Source organism: Mirounga leonina, unplaced genomic scaffold (assembly GCF_011800145.1).
Source record: "Mirounga leonina isolate KUSES-001 unplaced genomic scaffold, KU_Mleo_1.0 Mir_53, whole genome shotgun sequence".
NCBI classification, from domain to species: Eukaryota; Metazoa; Chordata; class Mammalia; order Carnivora; family Phocidae; genus Mirounga; species Mirounga leonina.
Window position 1 is genome coordinate 33,005,979 of NW_023270807.1, and position 27,813 is coordinate 33,033,791.

Here is a 27,813-nt window from a genome sequence, read left to right on the forward strand (position 1 = left end):
AAAGATGGGTTATATCATAGTCCATTTGCATACTGACATCGCTTTTTTTTTTACTTCCTACTCATAAATCTTTAGTTCACTCAGCAATGGGAAGGGCACTGTGGCAAATCTAGTGATGAATAAGGTGCATGCTGATATAAAATATCAGAATCCTAATATAACCAATAGAAACTAGAAAACAAAGGGCTAGGAAACAGGAGTCATGACACTAGGGAGACTCTGAGGAGCTTTATAAATCAGAAAGCATTAAAGTATATCCTGAAGGATTCAGGCACTAAATGAAACTAAATGACAGGAATAGTTTTCCAGGCAATGGAAGCAGAACAAATAGAAGGATACAAAATAGGGGAATAGAAAACATATTTGTACTAAAACAGTAAGCTTCACATGGGTTAAATTAACCTGATTAGACCCCAGAAACCTCTCCCCTCAATTAGGTAAGCAGAATTGAAAATGCCTTTACATGTTCTCGTTGAACATTATGATATTCCAGATTCTTTAGGAAGCTATGCACAGTTGTCATATCGTATAAGAATGCTTTTAAAATTCTAAATAAAGTATTTTATTTTTTGAGGAAAAGTTATATCATTTATTTACAAAAATCATTTTAACATAACTTCTTAACCCCCTAAATGGTAATCACTATACAGATTTCCCTAAATTTTTTCAGAAGTTTTGTCCACATAATGTGTGTTGGTGGTATAGTGGTGAGCATAGCTGCCTTCCAGAATTTTTTCAACATAGTGGAACATTTCATTGCTGTGATTGAATGTCCATGAAAAAAATTTTTGAATCTTCCTAGCTCATCTCAAATACATTTTCAGGATAGAAGTATTACTGAAGACATTTCCCTATACTTTTAAACTTTTCTATAGCCTAAAGAACATTCCTGAATATTTTACAAGGAATAACTTTTTTGTGGATAACTTTTAAAATACAAATTGAGAGTTGTAGTAGAATTCCATTTTCATGGAAATAATGGGGAGAAAAAAGGTAGATGCTAGTTTATCCAGACTTTATTAAGGTAAAAATAAAATCATCAGAAGTTTTCAATAACACCGGTGAGGAGTGTGCTAAAAAGAGTGATGAGAGGTGGGAAAACTACTGACTTCTCTGTCACAGGCATTTGGTTGAAGACGGATCATCAGCAAAACTGACCAAACTGTGACATTGCTTCATATCCTCCAGCAGAAGTCTGCAAGTAAAATCATAGAAATGCAGGTAGTTAAGAGTGGACTTAAGGAGAGGTGACAGATTTAGGTCATGCATTGAAATAAATTGGCGAGGACACAGAAGAAATTTATTGTAAAATTAACCAGGAAAGAAGGTCCCCTAGAGTTGGGAATATAAACCCCACAGGAATCAGTTTTGAACCAGCTATGTGTAATACTGTCCTCATTAATGTTTTGAAAAAAGAGTTTGCCTAAAGCGCATAGCAAAATTATTAGGTTTGCAAATGGCTTTAAAAACTTTGAGTTAATGGAATGCTGATTAGAATAAATTGAAAGATACAAATATTAATATTGTTATGGACCAATTCAGTAATACAGCTAGGGATTAAAAATTCCAAATGATTCCTATCAAAAAGGGGTCTCATTTTTCAATTCAATTCATGGAAGGATCCTAAGGATCAAGCAGTTTTGTTTCTTGTCCATAACTTCTGATCCTTCCACAATCTCACTCTCCCACCTTTCTGAACTCATCCCATATCAATTTCCCTTTCTACTGAAACACTCATTATATATGTGACCACAAATACTTATGTGATCCCAAGAATTTCTATTTTATCATTTCTAATCATATTAGGATTTATCTCAACTTAAGTATTAAATGTCATCACTGTTAAAAGATACTATATTAATGTATTTTGTATTTCAAAACAAGAAATAGAAAATCAAGATGGTGGTGAGGGTCATGTAAGCCAATTTTTGCAGATATTTTAAGGAAATGTAAAATAAAGAGGGTCATTTCAGATATATCCAACCAGGTCTTTATTAGACCAAAAAAGGCCAGTCTAGATGGATAATATAACTGCATATGCAGTATAATTTAAAAGATATGAAGAATCCTAACATCTGTGGCTCCCCGCTTGCCTGCCCTACCTCTCTCCCTGACTCACAGACATACATTTACTTTGGCTTGTAGAAACGGTTTTTTTCCCACCAACCTCCCATGGTGCCTGAAATTCTCAACAATAATTTTCTCATTTAGGAGAGAGGTACAGTAATTTATTCAGATAAATCAGTATAATCTGGGAACATAGACAAGTTTTGATAGGGAAGGAAAAAAAGGAACATCTCAACCTGAGCATATGAGTTTGAAACACTGAAAGAGGAAAATGAGTTGAAATTTGGGAGAGATGCAACATGAGGGGACAAGGAAGAAGGAGGAAATATGATTTTTCTTTGCCTCATAAGTAGTCTTTTCTAGACCCATAAAGCCTCAAATAGCAAAAGAGGTATCTGTTAGTTGGAACTAGAACAGATATGGTTTTCATTTTTTAATCTTGTATGGCAAATCCAGAGTATCCATTTTTAATATTTTTTTCCTGAGGAATGTATATGAACTTGTCTTATTGATCTAAATATTTTTGTTTTTCTCTGAAAGTAACATAGTAACTATAAAATTAGTAACATTTACCTCCCTGTAGATAACATTGGTTGCATTTCTTTTTACTAAAAGTTTATAGATTCTTGTGTTGAAATACTATTGTTTTAGGCTACATCTAGTAAATCCTAGCTGTAAGACTACTACTCAACTGGCTTTTCCCTCCTAAAAATTTGCCTGGATTATTTCAAGATAAATTAGATTTAGAGCTTCGGTTATACTGACCTGTAATTTATGGATGCGTATATGTTTTTACTTTGTAAATATAGTTCATTTACCCCTAAAATGCAAGGCAGACGGATGGGGACTTCAGGAAGAGCCATTACGAAGAGCACCAGTGTGAGTGGGGAGATGTACACACTGGAGCATAATGACGGCAGTCAGTCCGACACGGCTGTGGGTACAGTTGGAGCAGGTGGAAAGAAAAGGAGATCCAGCCTGAGTGCCAAAGTGGTTGCCATAGTGTCTAGAAGGAGTAGAAGCACATCCCAACTAAGCCAAACAGGTGAGTGAAGTGAATCCCACTTAGACACCTCAAGTTCTTGCTGGAGAGACAAAAGTGGATCCTCGTGCTATGGCTTGTGAGTGATTGTAGAGTGTACTGATTCTTCTTTGCAAAAGGAAGTTTATTTTCCTGTCTCTGAAAATCTGTTACATGTGTGTGTTTATTTTTTTTTTTCTGTACAGCTGTCTAACCAGGTATCATTTGTCAATCTGTAAAGTGGTCAGATATTTTCCGTAAGTTAAAAAAAAAGTAAAGCCATGTTTATAAATATGCAAGGAAATGCAAAGAAGTATTAAAGATCCAAATTGATTTATATGCAAGAAAAGCAACAGGATTCTCCTTTTCAAAATGTTCCATAATATAATTACTTATAATATAGGCTCTATATTTTTATAGAAAAGAAGGTCAGTTGTGCAACTTGAAATATAGTCTTCAAGGTACTGTATGAATATAATTATTGAACTGTAATTTTGTATTTTCAGTGCAAGTTAAAAAGCCAGCAGTTATTTTTACTTTAGAAAAATGGGTCAGTGGATTTGAGCAAAGAATGTCTTAATACAAATTTGAGTTTCAGATATTTTCTACTGCTTATAAATCTTAAAAGCTTTATGTCCTCAAGGTATATAGAAAAAAGCAAACACAGAAAGGAGGATGGTTATTTCTGTATTACAAAATATATTTTAAATTGCCCAAAATTACATAATATTTGATCAGACATATTAGATAATTCATCACTATGCTCAGTACTATGGAAAACTAAAGGTAAGTGAAATATTGAATTGATTTAAATTGTCAGCACTTGTTTCTCCTGTTATAACCATTGGCTCCATATTTTTGTTCCTTAGCAGCAAAAGTCTTATAACAAAATTTACTCATGCCAAAAAAATTTCATGATATTCTTTTTATAGTTACCTTGGCATTCTGGAGAGTATTTTAAAATGTGCATTCTAGTGGACATATTTACAGATAAAGGTAGGAAATTGAGCCATCGAAAAACTGAACTAGAGTGCACAGCTATTTCAACAGAGTTTTTGTCTTTCTGAAAATCATAGAAGGAACCTAGATTAGCTAGTGTCTCTGTAATGGATCTGCCTCTATGCCATCCCACTAAGATGAGCTGTTCATTGTGAAGGAGAATCTTTTCTCTTCCTTAGGGTCAGACTTCTTCCTGAGGAGGAGACATTGTTCATTTGTGTTGTTTGATTTGTCTTATTTTCGATGGTGATGCTTCTTGGTTTTTGGTATTGATGTAATGATAGTTTACAAGGTGAGATGTGGGTAAGTCTTTCACCGCCAGATTTGAAAATCTTTCATCACTTAGATGAAATGGAAATGTTCTTTGATGAACCAGTGCTTCCTGTGTGAGGTTTGGCAGACAGCTTATTTTCTTAGGCTAACTCTTCATAGTTTCTCTTATTTGTCCCCCATAGTTAGTTCCCTCTCTATCATTCACTAGTTACGTAGAATTATATTTTCTTAGAATAAAACACAACAATAATTTTACACAGGAACTATACTTGCTACACAGCTGTGCAGGTAATAGGTTCAAATGATTGTCATTGAAACACTTAGCCTCTTTGCTTTATTAATTTAAATTTTATTCCATTTATGGTCATTGTTGAATTTCAAATAATATTTACCTTCAGAAAAGATACATTGTTAATAACATCCATGAAATAACCTATTTGAGGAGATTAGGTTGCAATGTAAGGGACCAAAAAAGACATTGGATCACAAAGCCAAGCTAACAAAACAGTTCTATTCCAAAGTGACTCAGTGAATCAACTTTTACTTCATCTCTGTTGGACTCAGTTTGCTTATATACTGGGTGGGTTGGACTAGATGTCCTCCTATGAACTTCCCAGGTATAAAGTTTTATGTCTTTTTTTCTACATCATAATTTTACCTATTATTTGATAACCTATTCTCATTCTTCTCGATCTTTCTAAAGCAGATGACAAAGGGTGACAAACCTCAGTCATCATGCCTCTTTGTCTCAATGCAAGGCCTGGTTTTTCTCCCTGTTCTACAATGATATGGAGAGGAAAACAGCCTTACTCATATATTAAAACAAGCTGTGTATTCTGTGGAATAGAATGTGTTACGTGTCATGTAAATGTTTATTATTTTAATGTGGGAAAAAAAGACTAATTGAGCAAGGGCTTCTCTTCTAGTGAACCTCTAACCCATACAGCCTGGGCTACAGCTTCTCTCTCCTCTACCACACAGACGACAGATAATCAGGAAAATGTGAAGCACTTAGAAGTAAAGTTTAATCAACTCTTTTTAGAATGATTACAAACACATCGCTTTTCTGTTTTTGTTTTTATAGCCTTTTATGTGCTCAGAGGAATATATTTGAGTCTTTGAAATCAAGTAAAATTTATTTCAACAAATTGAAGAGCATAGTAAATTTTATACACACATATACACACATATTCTCACATATGTATATTTACTATGAAGAGTATTTACTGTGCTCTTTAATTATATATATAATTATTCTTATATATAATTTACTAGTCTCTTCAATTACATATAATTATTCTTATAGGATATTTCAATTATAAATAATATTAATATTTCTAAATCACCTTTACCACACTATTTATTCATAATGAAAATAGGAATAACTTCTTTAAATATGTATTTTTTAGTAGGAGAGTGACATAAACAGGACATTTCCAATAACTCTAGGTATTACTACTGGTAAATGTCTTTAAGCAATCACATACATAGCTAAAAACCTATTCAGTAAATCATAGCTGAATTAGATTGAGACGTGAAGTAGTGAAAGAAAGGAAAATTATAAGAAAAAGCTCCTGATCTAGCAATATTTTGGAATTGAATGAAGCTCTGAGTAACCTTAGGGCTAGGCTTTAGAACTCAAGGTAGATTTTAGCTTAGGTTTAGAGGCCCAGCCTGTGCAGTGTGAGGATTTGGTCCCTCACTCACAGACTAACTATATGACATTTCCCCAGTGGTAATCCCCTCCTTACTTATAAATAAAGGCATTTTTGAGAAGGGTTTATACATCTGTGAAGGATTATCCCTAAATAACACCTATAATTACCTATAAATTTAAGGTAATTATTAGTATCATAAGAATGTGTCTAAGTTGAATAAACCTAACAACAAATTTACATTCTAGAGTTTTTTCCATGCATGGGTGTGTACATATAATTTCACTTCTTTATTGGTCATAACAAACTTAAGAAGTACCATTACTTTTATTCCCATTTTGAAATTGGAGAAACTAAGGCATACAGTGATTAGGTAATTTACTCAAATTCCCATTGTAAGTGATTGGCCCAGAATTTAAACCCAGGCTTCCAGGAACTTAACAACTGTGTAAAAAAAGAAGAGTTTGAAATAAGGTTCAACAAACATTTAAGCACTATCCTGTTGGTAATGCATGACTGTACCAGGCACTGGGCTAGGAACCAGGAGTACTAAAGAGATGGATGAAACACTGTCCCTGCCTTCGAAGATATCAAAGTAGAAAAGGGTGAGTTACATATAAATATTCCAGCTCAGAAAGGGCAACTATCCAATTATCACAGTGGTACAGAGGAAGCACAGGGTGATTCACTCTCTTGTGCAATCTTGAGAGGCTTCCTTGAAGAGGTGAGACCTGTGCATTAAAAAATAAATCGGGGGGGGGAGGGGCGCCTGGGCGGCTCAGTTGGTTAAGCGACTGCCTTCGGCTCAGGTCATGATCCTGGAGTCCCGGGATCGAGTCCCGCATCGGGCTCCCCGCTCTGCAGGGAGCCTGCTTCTCTCTCTGACCCTCCCCCCTCTCATGTGCTCTCTGTCTCTCATTCTCTCTCTCAAATAAATAAATAAAATCTTAAAAATAAATAAATAAATAAATAAATAAATCGGGACTATTATACAGGGAAGCCATTCCAGGACAGAGGGAACAGCACACTGATAAAATATTGAAAATGATGAGTGCTTACTCCCCTGGGAAATGAGTGCATCCTAAAATCATATGCAAGATTTCTTTAATGGATATTCTTCCTCACTGCAAGAGACAGGTCACCTCAGGACAGATCTTAGATCAAATAAGCACTGTGCATCTGAGACTATGATTTCTGCTTAGAACTTTTAGCTTTTATGGAGAAAACATCTATAAATGTAAAATAACATTGGCTTTATCGTCTAGAAATTGCTCAGATTACTTCATCTTATATTATTGAATAACTGTTATCTCCAGTACTACACCAGCCACAGTAGGTATTTCAAAATTAAAAGTGTCCTCCCCAGTGGAAGGAAGTTATTCACACTTGAAATAAACATGAACTAAGGAACTAGATGAGATAATATAAAGCAAGCACCAAAATGTAGTAAACCCATGCCGTTTATGTATGTTACCAAAAGAAGTGGGAAATCAGATTGGTCTAAGATCTGTGTCTCAGGATGGGAGCACATGCAGAATTGGTAAATAATCATGGCCTAACTATTTAATAAAATTGTTATTTATTACATCATTAACAGCTGAAGATGCTTTATTAGATTAATATGTTAATGATTAAAACATTGATTAAATTATGGAAAATGTTGCAGGATTGTTTCATAATTTTCAAACAATTAAGAGTCAATTATCATGTACTAAGAATGTACTAAAAAAATCATTCGTTTCTTTAACAGTATTCTGTACCTTTCTAAAAATTTTCCCCTATCCCAAATTTCGTTTTCCTCTGTCTAATCCTTTCCTTCAAGACCCTGCTCAAGACCCTCTAACTCTCTGAGTTGTCCCCTGTTACTCCAGCTTTTACCCCAGTACCTTTTTCTCTGAATTCCTGTCAGATCAAGCTCTCTGACTCTACTGTCAACTTACTGCAAACACAAAAATTTGGGGGCTATTGCCATGAGCAAAGTAATAGGTATATATTTTGTAAGGAAACATATCTCACATGGACATGGATAAACAAAAATTTCCGTGACTTGCAAATGATGCACACTCCTTCTGAGTAAAAGAATCTCAACCTGTACAAAAAATCCCTTCCGGTTACATTAAGCTCCTCGCATATTCTTCCTCTCTTTTTGTGCCACAGCTAGGCTCATGGAGCAGGGCCTGGGTTCCTACATGTTCCACCCTGCCTATAAGCCCTGCAGAGCCTTCCCCTCTTCCCGATCTGGCTGGCACATTTAGCGTTATCTGTTTTAGAGTTAGGCATTTACAAAAGACAGAGTCACTACTGCCTTCTGGGTGCCCTATATTCCTGCAAAAATCCCTGAAGCAAAGAAACATAAAATAATTTTGTGGAAATTATTAAAAGGCTAATAATTTTGTGGAAAGGGGGAAGGAAAAATATGGGGGAAAAACACAAATATATATACATGTATTTATATCAATAAATGATCCCAGCCCACAGACACAGTTGGGCAAAAGCAAAGATATATGAAAGGGCTATAGTGGGAAATACAATTAGAAAAAAAGATGAGGCCAGGTCTTCAGAAGCCCTTTAAGGGACTTTGCTCACTGTTTGATGGAGACATTTTAATCAAGAGAATAGAAGAAACAAAGCTGTGCTACTGGAAGTTTAAATGGAAGCCAGGTGTACAAAACCAGGGAGGGAGCAAGGAGGTCAGTGTGGGGCTAATAGATGAAATGACAGATGATGATGCAGGGAGGGAGAGAAGGAGCTGTGGAAATGGAAGAAATGAGCTTATTCAGAGAAAAGAATGGACTGAAGATGAAATTAAGAGAAGACAATGTGAAATGCCTTTATTCAGGAAAAACTACTAAGGGAAGAAGGAGAATATGGAGAAGTGGGGAAGGGGAGCAGGATCCAGAAAAAGAATGAGGAGTAAAGATGAAGAGAAACAGAGTCCTAAGGGAGGAGAGAATTTTATAGAGAGGCTGGTGAATCCTATAGAATGATTGAAGAGGCTAGGGAATGAGAGTAGACCATTGGACTTGGGAACCAAAGCATTCTTCCTGACCTTAAGTTTGAATAGACTAGTGAGGTGGGGGTGAGGATAGAACATGCCTCGGGTAGGGACGGGATTCAGCCTGGTCCAGAGCCCATCCCACTCTCCATTCCATCATTCATTTCAGCTTTCTTTCTGTAACCATCATCTCATCCACACCCACTTAATTACTCCCCATCGGATGGGGTTCTTGTCATGGGTGGAAGGAACTAGAACAGCAGAGACTGGGTAAGAGCCCAAGGACATGGAGGTAGAGGGTCTAAAATGTATGTGTGTGTCTGTGTCTGCGTCTGTATGTGTGTCTGTCTCAGAATAAAGGAGATCTGAGCGTTTTTCCAGGATGAGGTGTGGAAAAGGCACCTCTGGATGGAGAGATTGGAAGATATAAATACCAAGAATTTTAATTAACAAAGTCCCAGCGAACAGAGGGTATAATTCAAGGACACCAAAGTTATTCTTGGAGAGAGGGAAAGATGCTTCTCTCCCTGAATTTGATAGAAAAGAGGAAATGGTGGGGATCCAGAGGAGTACACAATGGGAATATGAAGGCTGCAGGAATTTGAGTCAGAGGCCTTTGATCTTCTCCGTGCAAATGAGGCAAGAGCAAATGGACAGAGTGAGGATACAGGGTGAGGAATGTAGTAAGAAATGAATAGGATAAAAGTACTGCTGAGCAGCTCTGGAATTCCAGCTGAGTTTGGATAGTGTAAAATCTCTGCAAGGTAACTTTAAAATGCAGTTAGCAGGATTTGCAGGGATCTAGTTCATGTTAGTTTTGTTTCTTTCAAGACTGTCATCCCCTGCTATGTGCAGCTCCAATGTCCGCACCATGATTTCTGAGATCATCATAGGACTCTTTGAAATCATACTGCCCATCTTTAAGATTCTGAGATAAAATTTGGTTAGATCTAGATTATTGTACTCATTTTGGAAATTCACCTGTCTTGGGCCGCCATTTACTACTTAGTTTGACTCTTCTCAGTATGAAGATTTGTCTCATTGGAAAAAGTTGAAGCTCTGTCCTCTCTCTTATCTATTGATATTACCTCTTCCTAAGGAAATGAGCAGATCTTTTTCTTATTCTTACTCAGAATACGGGTTAAAAGGCACTTTTTTGGCAGTTTATCTCAATGAAATTAATTATTTCATTATAATCATGGAAATGAAACCTTTCAGAAGGTTTATAGTAGAATTAAAAACTATATGGTGTTCAGTATCCCACAAGATTATAGAGGCAGAAATGTAAGTATTCTAAGAAGTTTTAGGTAGATTTATATATGTTTGATTTCAAAATAGCTTAATAAGAGTTAATAAATTTCCAAGGCATATCACACATTTCTCAAGAAGAAATCATAGATGGAAACTAACAAAATTACCCTTGTTCCACTGTCAAGAAAATAATACACATGAATAAAACTGTAACTATAACCCATTTACACCTAATGGGATAGTGCTTGAATGAGTTAATTTCCCTATGACTTTAGGGCATTATTTTAAAATTCATGTGGTCCTTAGACAATAATCATGCCAAGAAAATGTCCAAGATATTAAATCCCCTGCTGCTAATCTTTTTCCAATTTTCTCCCCAGAAGGCACACGGGTAAAGCAAGTCATAAAATGAGTCAAGTGATCACCAGCTTGGACTTCATAATTTATTTACCTCGGGAAAATGAATGTCTTATTTTGCCATAGGACTTATTTTGTCTCCTTCCAACCAATCCAGTTCACCAAAATATTTTCTACATTTTATTTTACTTTTTCTAAAGACTGTATTTATTTGAGAGAGAGAGTATGAGCAGGGGGAGCTACAGAGGGAGAGGGAGAAGCAGACTCCCCTCTGAGCAGAGAGCTTAACAAGGGGCTTGATCCCAGGACCCTGAGATCATGACCTGAGCCGAAGGCAGATGCTTAACCCACTGAGCCACCCAGGCACCCCTGCATTTTAAGTTTAGTGCAGCTTTGTGAAGATTCTAAGTCTTTTCCTTTATAAAAGTAAGTTGTAGCTGCAGGGAAGGAGGGCTAAGGTGTTCTCTTTAAACATTTTAAGAAATGTTTCCTTGGCTCTGCAAAGGATTAACAATGAAAGCAAGAAAGTTCTCGCTTGAGAATTTTTGAGAAAGTGAGAAAGGATAGGTGTCCCCCCAAAACTTTCAGACATGGAAAGCTATATTTATCAAAACCTTGCTGAAATCCACATCCCTTGTCTGTGCCTCATTTATTTGATTCATTTAATGGCACAAGAAAAACATTCTGAGGGACATAATGTTTCATGTTCTTTGTTTCCTGAATGCAAAATCATGGTGCCAGAAATGATTCTCAAGTCTGCAAAACCATCAGATGAATGTAAGCATGGGTTCTTTTATTTACTGTTGCTGTCTCGCCTAGGAATTCACTACTGTGAATAGGGATTCAATTCAGCTATAGTAACTCCTCTTCTGAAGAGATGCCCTAATAAGGATTAGTAGTTTCAAGCACATACCAGCTGCTCTATTTTTGTTCTTTTCCTCACTCTCAACTATAAATTCTGAATTTGGCTAATATGTATATACACTTTTAGGTTGATTTGTCAGAAAAAAATATTTATTTGAGTGGAATTAATTTTTATAATTAATTTGTGTTTAGGATGTGAAGGAGGAAAGGAAACTAACATTTATTAAGGGCCTTCAAAGTACAATCCTAAGTACTCAAATAATTATATATGGTGATAATTATTGTTAATTATACTAAGATAATTTTTAAACATGAGATCAATTTCAGAATGGGTGTTATAAAATATTTTGGGTGGCTCAAATGTAATGAGAAATGGGTCTGATTATTTTTACAGCAGATGACCATTTTCAGTGCATCCTCATTTAACACGGGGTGATTTTATATAGAGATTTTTTTGCTCATTTATTTTAGTAATATTTTTCAGATTTTTAAGCACAGAAAAACAAAAAGAAAATAAATAAAATTCCTGCAATGCCACCACTAATAGCAAGTTCACTGTGAAAATAATAGTATATTATTAGCTAATCTTTTTATGCATTTGTGTTATTAATATTGATAAAATCATCAGCAGTTAATATTTATTAGTTACCACAATGCCACCCGGTGTTTAATTGCTTTGCATGTATTCATTTCTCCAGTCCTCAAAAACCGTCATAAGATGCTATTATTATTCCCATTTTACAGATTCCATGACTTGCCTGAGGCCATGCAACTTTTAGAAGTTGAAGTAGAGTTTATGTTCTTAACCACTTCACTATAACTCCATTCAACTCCATGGACACACAGAGAGATGCTTTTATTATATAGCTTTTAAAGAATATTTATAGAGGGGCGCCTGGGTGGCTCAGTTGGTTAAGCGACTGCCTTCGGCTCAGGTCATGATCCTGGAGTCCCGGGATCGAGTCCCGCATCGGGCTCCCTGCTCGGCGGGGAGTCTGCTTCTCCCTCTGACCCTCCTCCCTCTCATGCTCTCTGTCTCTCATTCTCTCTCTCGCAAATAAATAAAAAAAAAATTAAAAAAAAAAAAAATATTTATAGATTCATAATATTTCATTTTGTTCTGTAATACTACCATTTTTACTTTTTAAAAAATGTACTTAGGAAGACCTCTTAGGACACCATTGCGGAAGGCTTGTACCAGGCTAGATTTGGAAAAAGCTGGATGAGTGGGAAAGTGATTACAGTCTTTTGTATCCCAGAGTCTGTTGGCCAGTAGGGAGGAGAGGAATGTCAGGGATAAGAGTGCCTCTTGCCATTTGCTGAGAGAGCGACTGCTGGGCAAGGATATTATTTGTCACTTCTGGCCATGCTGATGTTGGGACAGTCGTTGGATAGGTTTTTAAGGCAATTTAGGATTATCAGTATATAAATGGAAACTGGGGTCAATGAATGTGCTTAGGAAGGAGGGTGCAGAATATAAGGACAGAGGATCTTGAAGACTCCAAAAGAAAACGAAAATTTAAAGGCCTTTTTGAGCCTCAGTTTCTTCAACTATAAAATGGAATAATAAATGGTACCTACCTCAGAAGACTGTTGTGAGAATTAAATGAAAACTTATGTTGACACTTTAGCAAAGTACCTGGCATATAGAAAGGGCTCAATAGTAATACCGACTTAGTAATTCTTAGTAATCTTAGTAATTCTGAGAAACCAAATAAAAGAGCAGTAGGAAGAGAACAGATGTTGGTGACATCATTCATGAATGGTGCTGAGAGGCATGTTAACCCAGCCAATGTTTTTCTCTGCTCATTATGTGTAAAGTGGTTAATGGAATACAAGTTCTTAAGGTCTAACTGTAGTTCTTCTCTATCAGTGGTTCTCAAAGTTCCTCCTGTCAAGTCTCCCTTTGAGAAATCTGTCAGCCCTGCCCTCAGGAAATTGTACTTGGTCACATAGACCACATTGTGCACACACTTAAAGGGCATTTATGCATATGTTTATCCTGTGTTAGGCATAATCTGCAAGAGAGAGTGATCCAGGGTCTCTCTTAGGCTGGCCCTCCCTGTGCCCTATTACCCAGCCTTTTCTATACTAGGTCAGGGGTCAGCAAACTCTGACTCAAAGTTTGTTTCTTATGGCCCATGAGCTAAGAATGATTTTTCAGTTTTTTTCAAATGGTTGGAAAAAGTCGCAATAAGAATAATATTTTGTGACCCATAAAATTTATATGTAATTCAGTTTTGGTGTCCATAAGTAGTTTTATTGAAATACAGCCATGCTTATTCATTTCTGTGTGGTTCGTGGCTCCTTTCATGCTACAAAGGCAGAGGCCCTATGGACCACAATGTCCAAAATATTCACTATCTGATCTTTTAAAGAGGTTTCATGACCTTTGCTCTAGGCCAAGAACTTAGTGCCTACAATGAAGAATACAGAGGAAGTCATTAGAGAACAATGATCATTCCTATAGTTACCTAAACACATTCTCTGCTTCTCAGAGTTAGAAGTTAATTACTACAGGGACTTTCAGTCCCCCCGCCTTATTCCTGCAGTGTTGATATGTATACTATGTGCCTATTGGTGTCATCTCTCACTAAACAAAATGATTTTTTAAAATGAAGGCTTATCTACCCCCCACAATGATAAGAATCTTCAGCTCTTCAACCTTGCCCTAAAAATTGATCCTCGATTTAGCTGCTTACATAAAGTAGTGAAACCACTTCCCCAATTCTAATTTTCCCAGTTGGGAGCTCAGGGGTTGTGTCTGTTATTTCAGTGATGATTACATCCCCAGAATTTAGCACAATGCCTGTACTAGGCACACAAAGATTTTCTTGAATAAATGAAACTTTTTGAAAGAGATTTCTGTGTTCTGTCTCTTTCCTTACAAAGCCACTTAGTCCTCCTCACATCCTAATCTGAATTCTGCCCCCCAGTCCCCCAAATTGTTCTTGTTAACGTCACAGAAAGTTCATAGACATGAATTTGATTTGGATAAAATTTAACTTAACTTATAAGGTCACAGGTATTGTGCATATGAAACCAATGAGATGTGTGTAATGGAAAATATTGGTAAAAAAAAAAAGGTCTACTTGTTATTTGACATGAGTAAATGATTCTTATTTACTTCCAATCTCTCACATATGTAACTTCATTTCTTTCAGTGCTCTGGCCAGACTTGACTTCCTTGGGTTTATAAAACACAATTTAAAGCTTCTTTCTTTGCACCTTAACAGGTGCTAAACCCTCCACTTGGAAAGTTCTTAATCTGTCACCTTGCTTGTCAAAATTTTTCTCTTCATTCAAGCTCTGTCCAAATTCCAACTTCTTATCAGGGCTAAAAGTGATTCTCTGAACTCCTCTAAGACATTTTTTGGTTCTCATGTGGTGTTTAAATACTTCTCTGCCCCCATAAATATGTGTAAAGGTCTTGTCACAAGATGAATTTCAAAGTTACTCAAAGGTAGTAACTAAGCAACAGGGTTGTTGTTTTTTTTCTGCGGGGGAGGGGGCAGTGTCTTACATGACTGTGCCTTTAATGAAGAAGATTCTTGATAGAAGTCTACTGGATGGGTATGATGTATGCTCAGTCAGAATATCATGCTCAGATGGTAATTAATTGATCATATCATGGTATTTCATTTAACATTATGGCATGCTGTTCTTAGTGGGTAAATTTTAAAGGCAATTTTTCTTCTATGTTGGCTTTTATTATTTTTTAGGAATTCAATACATCTTAATTTTAAAAATTTTAACAAGTTGAAGTGATTTTTCTATTATTTTCCTGCCTCCTTTTCCCTTTCTTTCCCTTCTAAAGCCCCTGGACATTGATCTGGATACATTTTACTGGATAATTCCACCCTTTTGCTTTTAGGTTTTAACCTTTCTATAAACAACAAGGAGATACTTATCATTTTAAGGTTTTGAGACAGTAAATGAATTGTTGTGATAGTAACTTCTTTACCATTATAGTAACAAAGTAACATTTTATTAGAAAATTACTGAAAGATAAAATTTGTATTGATAATGATTGATAAAGATATTACAGTTTTCAGTGCCCTCTTACATATATCACTTCATTTAATAAAAGTCTGCCAACCTTGTGAAAACACTTAAGAAATGTGAAAATGTCTATTTTTTTTTTTGGAAATCTATCTTTTCTCAGGGATAAAGACAAAGGATACCTGTCATATGGATTTACCATAAACATTTTGCAAGTCAGCTAGTGGGAATTCTTATGTGGAAAATAAAACTTCTGATATCAGGCCAGTACATTGTGACTTATTAAAATAATCATTTACATTGTAAGAATTCTTTTCTTATAACTAAAGAATGTGGTACACACAATGATTGTCCTAGTTTTAATGATGCTTAACAGACTTTATATTCTAGGACTACAGGAGAAATAAGTCAGTATTCCAGATTCAAACTCAGTACCCTAGGATGTTTTTGTATGTTGAAATAGCACATTTCTTTAGCTTTTAAGTTGAAACTATAAAACTTATGACAATCAAGGAGTAAATAATCATATTATGGTTAGGAATGTTTCAAATGAAAAGAGTTATAAATTATCTGTAATATATAAATAAACATATTTGTAAATAAACATATAGTTGCATTGTAACACTTTGCCGTTATGTAATGAAGTAGAAGTATATTAATTAGGAAATATAAACAAATCAATTAATATCTTAATTTAATATTTTTATCACTCTGAATTTGAAAATGTAAGAAAGAATCTTTGATCTGTCTACCTGAATTATGGAAACTGAAAACAGATGTAATGCCTCTAATGAGGGAAGGTTCTTGAAAGGAAAGCCTATTGATCAGAAATTCACAAGAAAATAAATTCAAGGGATGTTTAATTGATTCTGTATGGTTCAACCTGCTACTAAAAATGCCAATTCCCGTTTACAGCTTCTATTTCAGGAAATTCACCCAATAATCTAGTTGTTTTTTAAAAAGGAAAAGAGAAAGAAGGAAGGAAGGAAGGAAGGAAGGAAGGAAGGAAGGAAGGAAAGAAAGAGAAAGAAAGAAAAGAAAGAAAGAAAGAAAGAGAGGGAAAGAGAGAGAAATGTCATTTTAGGAAATATTACATAAAATTTCATGGGAATTCTGTGATCGTCAGCAAATCATTAACCAAAAAATAACAATTGATGTATTAAGAGACTTACTAAGAAGATTGATGTGAATAGTAAGATCAGAGTAGGAAACTTTTACCTTCAAAGTAAAAATTTACTCTCAGTTCAGTTCTTTGACTTTTTATAATGCTTAACAACAATACTGTCTTCTCATGGATCATTCTTTATTATCCCTTTCAAAGTAAAGACTCAAAAGCATTATATTTTTGTGGGGGGAAAACCATCCACTTTCATAAATCATGTAATTAATTTTGAAAATCTGATCCAAATTTTATATACAGAAACATGAAGGAAGAACAGCTGAATTCAAGTATTTTAATGTAATACATTACATGCATTCACCAGGATGAAAAAGCATATTTTTTTCCATATTCTTGAATTTGGTCTAAGTACAGTTACAAATACTGGTTTTAATTTCCAAGATGTAGGTGGCCTGAATTATGGGTTCCTTGGTGAGAGTTCCCGAATCAAAGTGGCTCTGTGATAACAGATCTGTTGGCTCCCTTCTGCTCATGGTGCTGGTTGTAGAAGCTGTCTCCTCAATATCTCTACCAGTGCTTTTTAATTCATATTCAGCACGTCCTAGATTCTCTGGCCCAGATAGCACAATTTGTAAGTGACTTAGTGACGTTACTCAAAGTAATGCCAGTTGTCTCTTCTTCTGTTCTGCTTTTATGTTTTTATAGTTGTCACTCATTGTGTAACCCTTTAGCTAAGCATTTGAGAAAAGCCTCTGCCCTTTAGAACTCTGCTGTGAGTATTCTTCATGGTACATGCAAATAGAAAGCATTTTCTTTGCCCTCGAATTATTTACAAGCTCATTTTCGACTTAGTAAAAGGCAGAGGGCTATCTTGTCTTTTTATAGAACTTTACAGTTTACAATGCCTTTCAGGCTTACAATCTCATGAGTGCAAAATTATTGGAAGCTCTTAAAATAAAAGCCCGATCATATAAGGAAGGATGAGGAATGCATTAACTGAGGAAGGATTCCTGAGGAAAATTAGCTTTAGAGTTAATTATAATATAAACATATGTTCTTTATTTCCCAAAGTTTCCATAAAATTTAATATATTCTTTTTTTTTTTTTAGATTTTATTTATTTATTTGACAGAGAGAGAGAGAGCACAAGCAGGGGGAGCGGCAGGCTCCCTGAGGAGCAGGGACCTGAGCCGAAGGCAGTCACTTAACCAACTGAGGCACCCAGGCACTCCAAAATTTAATATATTCTTAATAATTTTCCTTTCTTTCCATTCAGAAAATAATTGTGAGAATTAAATACAGTTGTAAAGAGCCAAATAGTTCAAATCTTGCATACATATCACCTGAATTTTAATCTTTAAAACAACCTGTTTTTAGTAGCAGACTATGCTAACATCTGTCTTGTTCATTCTTAGTTATGTCCTACACATTTCCCCAAGGTAAAAAGAGTCATTATTTTTGTTTCAAGTTTTCCCCTTTTTTTCCACCATTAAATTTTTGGGTCAGTAGTGCCTGAAACCAACAATTGTTCCCCCACTGAACTTAAGTGGCTACTGTTTTTATTCCCACCGAGCACGGGCAGTGATGTTTATGTGATGCCAAACATTTCATTTACTCCATAAACATTTATCAAGTGGCTATCAATAACTAATAAGAATGGTGAATACTTGTTCAGCCCATATTATGTGACTGGTCCTGTGTAAAACACTTAATGTGCATTATCACACTGAACCCTCTCAACAATTCTGTGCAGTTGCTAGGAGAGTTTATGATATACAGTAATTATCTCTTGATTTTCAAGGAAAAAACAAAGGCTGAGAGAAGTTTAAGTCACTTGCCCGAAGTCAAGCAGCTAATAAGTGGCAGAGAGAATTTGAATGTTTTGTCTATGCCCGGAGTCTTAGTGCTTGCTCTCAGCTGAATATTTGTGTCCCCCTAAAATTCATATTTTTTTTACCGAGTGGCCAATATGGCGGTATTAGAAGATGGGGCACTTGGGAGGTGACTAGGTCATGAAGGTAGAGCCCTCATGAATACTGTGCCCTTTCAACCATGGGGAGGTCACAGTAAGAAGACAGCTGTCTACAAGGATGTGGGTCCTCACCAGTGACTGAATCTTCCAGCTCCAGGATTGTGGACCTCCTAGCCTTCAGAGCTCTGAGAGATAAATGTCTGTTCTTTATAAGACACTGAATTTACAGTATTTTTGTGACAGCGGCCTGAATGGACTAGGAGAGTCCTTAACCATTGTACTACATGGTCTGGGTATGTTTAAAGTGCCGTTAATTGTTAGTTAAATGTATAGTTATCTATAAATATCCAGAATATCCAGTGTCAGTTGTTAGTATTTTGTCATTATTACAGAAGTTTCTATAACTAGAAAAATATTTAATTTGGATTTCATTTTCCTTTATAGGGATATAAAGGGATATATAGGGATAAAATGTATATCCACATAATTTTACACATTAAGACTGAGTTAATGCACACCACTCTCTTTTCTTCTTCAACTGTATGCCTTTATTGTATTTTAGTCCTATTTTACTTGTCAGGAAAGTGGAACATCAAGAGTAACTTGCCCAAGTTCACATTTAGTAAGGGCAGAGCTGGAATTTGAGCCTAGCGGTCGAGCTACAGAGTCTGTGCTCTAAGTGGGGCACGTCATCAGTGCTGGCCTGGCAAGTGACAGTCAGGCAGCTGTCTGGTGCCAGGACCATGATTCTGTACTGCAGCTCCAACAGCTTGGTGGACTAGTTCCTCATGCTGTCTTAAAATGTGCAAAAGCCCAAACCCAGTAGGATTGTATTTCTTGTTCATCTAACCAGAATGAGTCTTTGGGCATCTCTGGGTTCAGAAAGTTCTCCTAGGTTTTTCTGTGGAGAAGAGAGTAGGTGAAGAAGGATCATATCTCGAATTATATAGTCTTGTCAGTCATGTTCAGAATAGTACTCATTTTCCTCTGCACCACGTCACTGCTTTCTGAGCGCTGAAGAGGTTATCAAAAGAAGGAAAGATTTCCTTGGGATAGCTGAGAAGGAGTTGTAAAAAAGTAGTGAAGGAAGAAGAGAGCTAAAAGATTACTGTGTACATCCACGTGGGAGACTCCCTTTGGTCCATATTGTCCAAACTGTGTGTCATGAGGCACCAGCAGAAGAATTGTCCCAGGGAAGAAGCCAGCTTGAGTATAAGGAAAGTATCAGGCAGCTGTCTACAGGAGTCCCCTAATAGTGCTAAGTCTAGAACAAGTTGATTGTGTTGGGGAGAAGATAGGAAAGTGCTATCAGCAAGACATTTATATCTTGAGGACTGCTACTATATACTTACAAGAAAAATAGATTTCATTTGTTCTGTTCACTGAATTGATTCATTTATCCACAAAGATAAGGATAATTATAGATATTAATAAAGGCTGAGTTTATTGGATACGTTCTATGAGCCAGACTGGCACAATTCTAGCACTTTAAAATAGGTACCATCATTATCACCATTTTTTAGATGGAAACTCAGCTCAGAAAGATTAAATAATTTCCACGGGGTCACATAGCCAATAACTGGTGGATTCAGTGTGCTAGCATTTATATTCTTAGTCATGATACTGTGCTGTCATCTGCAAGTATCTTGATAGATTAGTTAAAATAATTCTACCTGCTATAAAAATTGACCTTAAAATGTAGTCTCAAGTTCAATAAAATTCTATTTGTTGTTCAATTAACAATTTAGGTCGGTCTTTAGAGTTGACAATCCACTCTCCTCCATGCAGTGGTTTGGGCACCCAGGTTCTTTATATTTTATGCTTTTTTATTACCTGAATCCATAGGGCAGAAGGATAAAAGAAGAATAGAGAAAGTAAATATGTTTGCTTCTTAAAAGTCTTGTTCTAGAAGTGCCATACATCAGGAATCATATGACCATGCCTACATACTAGGAATGGGCACTGGGAACTATAATCCTGGCTTAGTATCAGTGTTCTACCATGGAAGGGAACGAGCAGCTGACTGGTTCTCATACACATGACTTAGAATTTCTTTCATTATTGAAGGGCATCTCAGCTCTTTCCACAGTTTGGCTATTGCAGGCATTGCTACTATGAACATTGGGATGCATGTGCCCCATCTTTTCACTACATCTGTATCTTTGTGGTAGATACCCAATAGTGCAATTGCTGGGTCATACAGTAGCTCTGTTTTTAACTTTTTGAGGACCCTCCACACTGTTTTCCAAAGTGGCTCTATCAACTTGCATTCCCACCAACAGTGTAAGAGGGTTCCCCTTTCTCCACAATCTCTTCAATATTTGTTTCTTGTCTTGTCAATTTTTGCCATTCTAACTGGTGTAAGGTGGTATCTCAATGTGGTTTTGATTTGAATGTCCCTGATGGCTAATGATGATGAACATTTTTTCATGTGTCTGTTAGCCATTTGTATGTCTTCTTTGGAGAAGTGTCTTTTCATGTCTTCTGCCCATTTTTTGACTTGATTATTTGTTTTTTGGGTGCTGAGTTTGAGAAATTCTTTCTAGATCTTGGATATCAGCCCTTTGTCTGTAGTGTCATTTGCAAATATCTTCTCCCATTCTGTGGGTTGCCTCTTTCTTTTGTTGACTGTTTCCTTTGCTGTGCAGAAGCTTTTTATCTGGATGAAGTCCCAAAAGTTCATTTTGGCTTTTGTTTCCCTTGCCTTTGGAGACGTGTCTTGAAAGAAGTTGCTGGGGCCCATGTCGAAGAGGTTACTGCCTATGTTCTCCTCTAAGATTTTGATAGATTCCTGTCTCACACTGAGGTCTTTCATCCATTTAGAGTCTATCTTTGTGTATGGTGTAAGAGAATGGTCGAATTTCTTTCTTCTGTATATAGCTGTATTTGCCAGCACCATTTATTGAAGAGACTCTCTTTTTTCCATTGGATATTTTTTCCTGCTTTGTCAAAGATTAGTTGACCAAAGAGTTGAGGGTCCATATCTGGGCTCTCTATTCTGTTCCATTGGTCTATGTGTCTGTTTTTGTGCCAGTACCATGCTGTCTTTGTGATCACTGCTTTGTAATATAGCTTGAAATCAGGCAACCTGATGCCCCCGCTTTGTTTTTCTTTTTCAACATTTCCTTGGTGATTCGGGCTGAGATGCCCTTCAACAGACGAATGGATAAAGAAGACGTGGTCCATATATACAATGGAATATTACTCAGCCATCAGAAAGAATGAATACCCAACCTTTGCATCAACATGGATAGAACTGGAGGAGATTATGCTAAGTGAAATAAGTCAAGCAGAGAAAGTCAATTACCATATGGTTTCACTTATTTGTGGAACATTAGGAATAGCATGGAGGACATTAGGAGAAGGAAGGGAAAAATGAAGGGGGGGAAAATCAGAGGGGGAGACAAACCATGAGATTCATGCACCACCAGTGTAATCTGGGAGCCTCTTTATCCCAGTTTCAAAGCCTGTCAAATTCCAAACTGTCCCCACAATTTTATTCCTTCCTCAGTTTAAAACTTTCCTGGCCTCTTCTGACTCTTGGGAGTCCAGCTTCCTCTGTCCCATACCACGTAGACCACTGTGTGAAGCCATTTCTGTGCTTTTTAAAACAAAACAAAATTAAAATTTGTGTATGCCCAGCATGCTTGAGTCTCCTAGACTTCGGTGAGGAGAGTATTGGGAGCAAGCAGGGGATGAGAGAGGAGGGAGGTGGTTTGGAAGTGGTCATAATCACTAGGCACACAGTATTTTGCCATATTTTTTTTTTCTCTTTTCTCTCTCTCACCACCCTTAGTTATTTCTCCTGGATTCTGTCAATATCTCTAAATAACAAACAAGTACATTTATGTCACTCTTCAAGTTACCTTATCAATATTAATTGATTTAGTCTTTAAAGCAGACCTATGAGATGTGTTCTACTATCCTTCTTTCTGTTTGTCTGTGAGGAAGCTAAAGTAGAATAAGTGGAGATTGGCAGAGCTAGGATTTGAACCCACGCTGTTTGGCTGCAGAGTATGTCCTCTTAGCCACTAAATTATTCTGCCTCTCAATGGGGGCAGCTTCTTCACTAAGGAAAATTCTGGTACCAGCTCTTAAGGTAGAATTCTATTTTGTTAAGTTTATTTCTGACATTAAGCTAATTATCAGTCTACCTCTTAAGTACTTGCTGTAGTTAATATAATTAAAACTTTATACTTTAACAAAAAAAGTTAAAATGTGTTATGCAAACTGGCGTTGGCTATTACTTACACTTCATTTCTTAGACGCTCTATAACCCGTGTTCCTATTAGTTGTCCAGAGTGATAGAGGTGCCATTGATTATTTTAACTACAGGAGATTTATTCGTAATTTTCCCTAGTATTCTTTTGCTGATTAGAATAATGATTTTGACAGAGGTACTTAGTTTTGTATACCTTGTCTATGTACACCCATAAGCACACAGCCATATCCCAGTGTGGTAACCTCTTTAGTTCTTTAGACTTGTTATGGGCTTGTCACACAAATTAGGGCCCAGAAGTAAGCCCGACAACCCCTAAGATTTTGCTGCTGCTACTTTGTCCATAGAATTGAGCTACCAGTATCAGCTTTTGTTCTTTTTTTCTGAAAATCCATTGTTTTTTGTGCTGAGTGGCATGTTCAAACATTAAACAGCTAAGGAAGCTCACAAACCTATATACCCAAGTAGGAAGGGGGAAAAATTATGTGTTGGGATTGTGCATCCAAATAGTCCCCCGTCAATTCCTAAGATAGGCAATACGATATGGAAAAATAAATACTTCCACTTCAGATGCCTAGCTAAAGTTTTGTTTAAAATTTTTAAACAGTAGTTACGTGTCACTTTATAATTTTTGACAGAACACAAATATGAGGATGAAGAAGAATGAGATTATTTTCTGGTCAATCTATGATGGATTTTATGCTATCTGTAAAGTTTACATAGTTCAGCACTTATACATAAATTCTTTAGTGTTACAGTTCAGCATGTTCTTTTTTTTATTATTATTTTTAAGTAGGCTCCACACTCAGCATGGAGCCCAGTGTGGGGCTTGAACTCACAACCCTAAAATCAAGACCCGAGCTGAGACCAAGAGTCAGATGCTCAACTGACTGAACCACCCAGGTGCGCGTAGCATGTCCTTTTTTAAACAGTTTATTACAGATGATTTTCTTGATGTGGATATTATTATTGAGCCTTGAATTCTCAAAAACAAGCGAATATATGTATTCACAGTTCAACCTAAAGTAAAAATAACCCAAATTATAGTGGCATTATACTTTATTGGGCTTGAAAAGATTTTTGAATTCTTAAAATTATTGTTCCTTGATTGTTTCTTTTTCCTTTAAATGCAAGAGCCTAATTCTTTTATTCTTCTTTTATGTGAATAAGATAACTGAAAACACCATTATAATAAGCAATTAGTTTTTTACACTGGTAAATTGTGCAGCAGCTACTCATGTTAGCAATTCACATCAAAAGGTACTGGATATTTCTACCTCTCAGATTGTGTGACATTTTAATAAATTATAGTATATGTCTACCATCTGTGGTTTCCCAGTAGTTGATTGATTTTGGTTAAAAAGAAGTTTGGGCTTTCTGTTTATAGTTTTCTTATATCTCAGTTCTATACCCATTATTCATATCCTCTCTCCTCAAAAGAATTGAGTCGTAATGAACATGAGCTGATATTTGCTAGTAAAACACACTTTTGACATTCTTGTCATACACATAACTCCTGACTGATTCTCAGAAGATTATATAGATAAGTACTAGACAGTTCTTTGGCTTAGTCTCAACACAACATAAAGGAAATTGGATATCATCACAGACATAATTCTTCCACATAATCTGGAAGATGATCCCAGCCAATATGTCAAGCCATCCTGTGATGCCCCAGAGATGGATTGACATTCTATATCCAGTGAATTGATATCTTGGTCTCTAATGTATACCCATTTTAAGCCGATTTCCAGACCTTAATGCTGTCTTCAGTATATAATTATTTCCTATCTGTGGAATACATGAACTAAGAACTACTTTAGCTCTAAATCACTGAGCTCCAAAAAATTTGGAATTGTATCATTTGCTTTCTGGAGTTTGGAAATGTGCTGCTGGGATAGATAAAGAAATGATCCAGGGCGCCTGGGTGGCTCAGTCGGTGAAGCGTCCAACTCTTGATTTCGGCTCAGGTCCTGATCTCAGGGTTGTGAGATTGAGCTCCACGTCAGGCTCCATGACCAGCGTGACTTCTCTCTCTCCCCCTCTCCCTCTGCCTTGGCCGCTACCCCCGCCACCCAGAAAATTAAAAAAAAAAAAAATCCATGTTTCTCAAGCTTTTCCAGTGAATCACTTCCAATGGCAAAGAGAAGTAGCGCTTATCTCCAGAAGGACTGAGGGCATAGCCTCCAACAACAGCCAAAGGAGAAGGATTATTTGAAGTCTTCAGTTTTATCTTAAAAACTAATGAGACTTTCACCTTTCACCTATTGCAGACTCATGTTTACTTTACTATAAAATTCCCCAAAATCTTCCAGTAAATGTAAAAGGGCGTTCTTCTCGAAATTCCATGTTTATCGCTTATCTTCAAACATCCTCTAAAACACTGCTTAACTCCCCCCCAGGAATATAAGCCAGAGTCTTAAGGCGTGTGGGTTAAACACAGAGATTTTCAGTGCAGTCCATGACTATAGAGTAAAGCCCAACTAATTGGACAGCAGAGATAGCAAACCAGAGATAATCATCTAGCACCAAATTCCAACCGTCTGAACTCATTCAGTAATTCACAGTGAGTTCAGTTTGGCTGGGAGGCTAAAGAACAAAGATTCTTTTCCAGGGATCCCCCAGAGAAAAGACTTGTGTTTCACCTTTCTGGTTCTCAGTGGCTCGATGTTTAACCCTCACGGAGGCTCCAGGACCAGTGGGCCGAGCACTGAGAGCTGAAGGCTTCCGGGAGCAGCCTGAGGGCATCCTGGAGAGCAACCCTCCCTGCCCTCAGAGGAAGCGGTTTTGCTGCAAAGTGGTCCACACGCAGGGAGAGGGTCAACAGGCCGAAGTTGTAGGGCCTCCCTCTTGGACTGGCTCGCTGTGTGAGCACCCACAGTGTATTTCATGTTTTCAGCCTCACTTTTCCCAGCAGCAGCAGAATAGAATAGGGTTATACTTGGTGTCTACTGCTACTGAGCTGTAAATGGTTCTGTATAACAATGACTTTAATCCAAATTTTCATTACTTGAGTCATACGTATATATAGTATTCAACATCAAGCATTTCTATAAACCTGGAACAAAATTTGCTAATAACCCTATGAGTCATAAGCCCACTTTTCTGAAACTGGTAATTGACAATTATTACACTAAAGGTCATGTAACTTTTTTTTAAATTTTATTTTATTATGTTATGTTAGTCACCATACATTACATCATTAGTTTTTGGTTTTTTTATTTTTTTATTTTTTTATTCTTATGTTAATCCCCATACATTACATCATTAGTTTTAGATGAAGTGTTCCATGATTCATGGTTTGTGCATAACACCCAGTGCTCCATGCAGAATGTGCCCTCCTCAATACCCATCACCAGGCTAACCCATCCTCCCACCCCCCTCCCCTCTAGAACCCTCAGTTTGTTTTTCAGAGTCCATAGTCTTTCATGGTTCGTCTCCCCCTCCGATTTCCACCCCCCTTCATTCTTCCCTTTCTACTGTCTTCTTTTTTTTAGGGTCATGTAACTTTTTAATTTTTTCTAAACACAAAAATATATTGAGTCTGATTACTTACAGAGACTGAGGAGTCAAGAAAACAAACCATTAGTAGTTTTTATTTAAGGGTGATGCTCAACTCCTTTATGTCTCACTTCTGCGCAGCCTACTTTCACACATCCTATATTGATTTCCCTACAACACGGATGCTGCCAGATAGAAAACTGTTGAGTCTCAGCAGTGTCACCACCTTGGTGATACAGTGTAGTCAAGTACCAAACACTTGCTGGATTTGTACAGTTATATAAACATGTTCTTCCCTTTTGCCCCTAATAGGAGTGAGTGAAGAACAGAAAACAGTAGTGCTAATACTGATGGTAAGAAGCATAGGCAACATAATAGATAATTCAAAAGAATGTAATTAAAGATTGTGTCTAATACAAGGTGGAGTAATGAAGTGATGGAGAAATCTTTACACTTCTGGTGTGAGGATCATTATCTCAGAAACATTTCAGTGAGTCTTTTTCTAATGCAAAGTAAAGGTATAAGTCCCTATGAGAACTGGAAGAAATATTTAGAATGCTGACATTCCAGAATTTCTGATTAGCCAATCCTGCTTTGATAAATTCTCTGGAATTTATCAAACAAAATATTAAACTTCACTAGAGATTATGTGGGGACAAATAAGGAAAAAAATTATTTCAGTATAATTCTCTGAGACATGAACACAGAAGAGGAGCCCATTAAGTTGGTCAGAAAAAAATAAAGGTTTTGAAATACTTACATTCTAGTGAAAGGGACATTTTAAGATAAAAAGAGAGAATGTAATCAATAGAGTTTGGTCCTTGAGAAGGCAAGAGGAAAAGGTATCACATCCAGATAAGAAGAGAGACACCCTTTGTACTGTGGCAGGAGAGGGGGAGAGAAAGGATGGGTGTGGAAGTTTAGGGGCTGCCTGATCTTGTGACAGAGCCCCAGCCATTAATATCAGATGAGGTGAGACATCTTAAGCCTAATATTCCACCTAAGGCATTTAGAAAGCACCTCAGAGGGGGCACCTGGTTGGTTCAGTCGGTTGAGCGTCTGACTCTCGATTTCAGTTCAGGTCACAATCTCGGGGTCCTGGGATAGAGCCCTGCATAGGGCTCTGTGCTCAGCCGGGAGTCTGCTAGAGAATTCTCTGTCTCTCCCTCTGCCCCTCACCCCATGCACTCTCTCTCTCTCTCCTCAAATAAATAAATCTTAAGAAAGAAAGCACCTCAGGGTCACTCCCACCACCTATTCTTCTGTGCTCTCTGAACTTCATCTCTACTTTAAGTTACCTCATTAGAAAGCAATTTACCTTTTTTTTCCCCAAAGAATGACCTTCCCAAATATCATAGTGCCTGTTAGAAACATCTTTAATGGCCCTCCTTAATATACTGAGCATTTCAGGTAGTGGCATAAACAATAAAGCTCATTAAATTAACATTTACTGCCCATGGAGTCACCAGAACCTCCTGGAGACAAGGAAAATATATTTTGACATGCATTTCTTTTAAT

At 36.7% G+C, this 27,813-nt stretch overlaps 1 protein-coding gene across 1 annotated transcript in view; it reads left to right on the top strand.

The window, feature by feature from the left end:
• The window catches only part of RIMS1 (regulating synaptic membrane exocytosis 1), a 289,231-nt gene that overhangs the window by 216,537 nt on the left and 44,881 nt on the right, over positions 1–27,813 (top strand). The window contains exon 24 of the mRNA XM_034991516.1: positions 2,877–3,112. Coding sequence (XP_034847407.1) covers positions 2,877–3,112 — 236 coding nt within the window. The remainder of the gene's footprint in view (positions 1–2,876; positions 3,113–27,813) is intronic.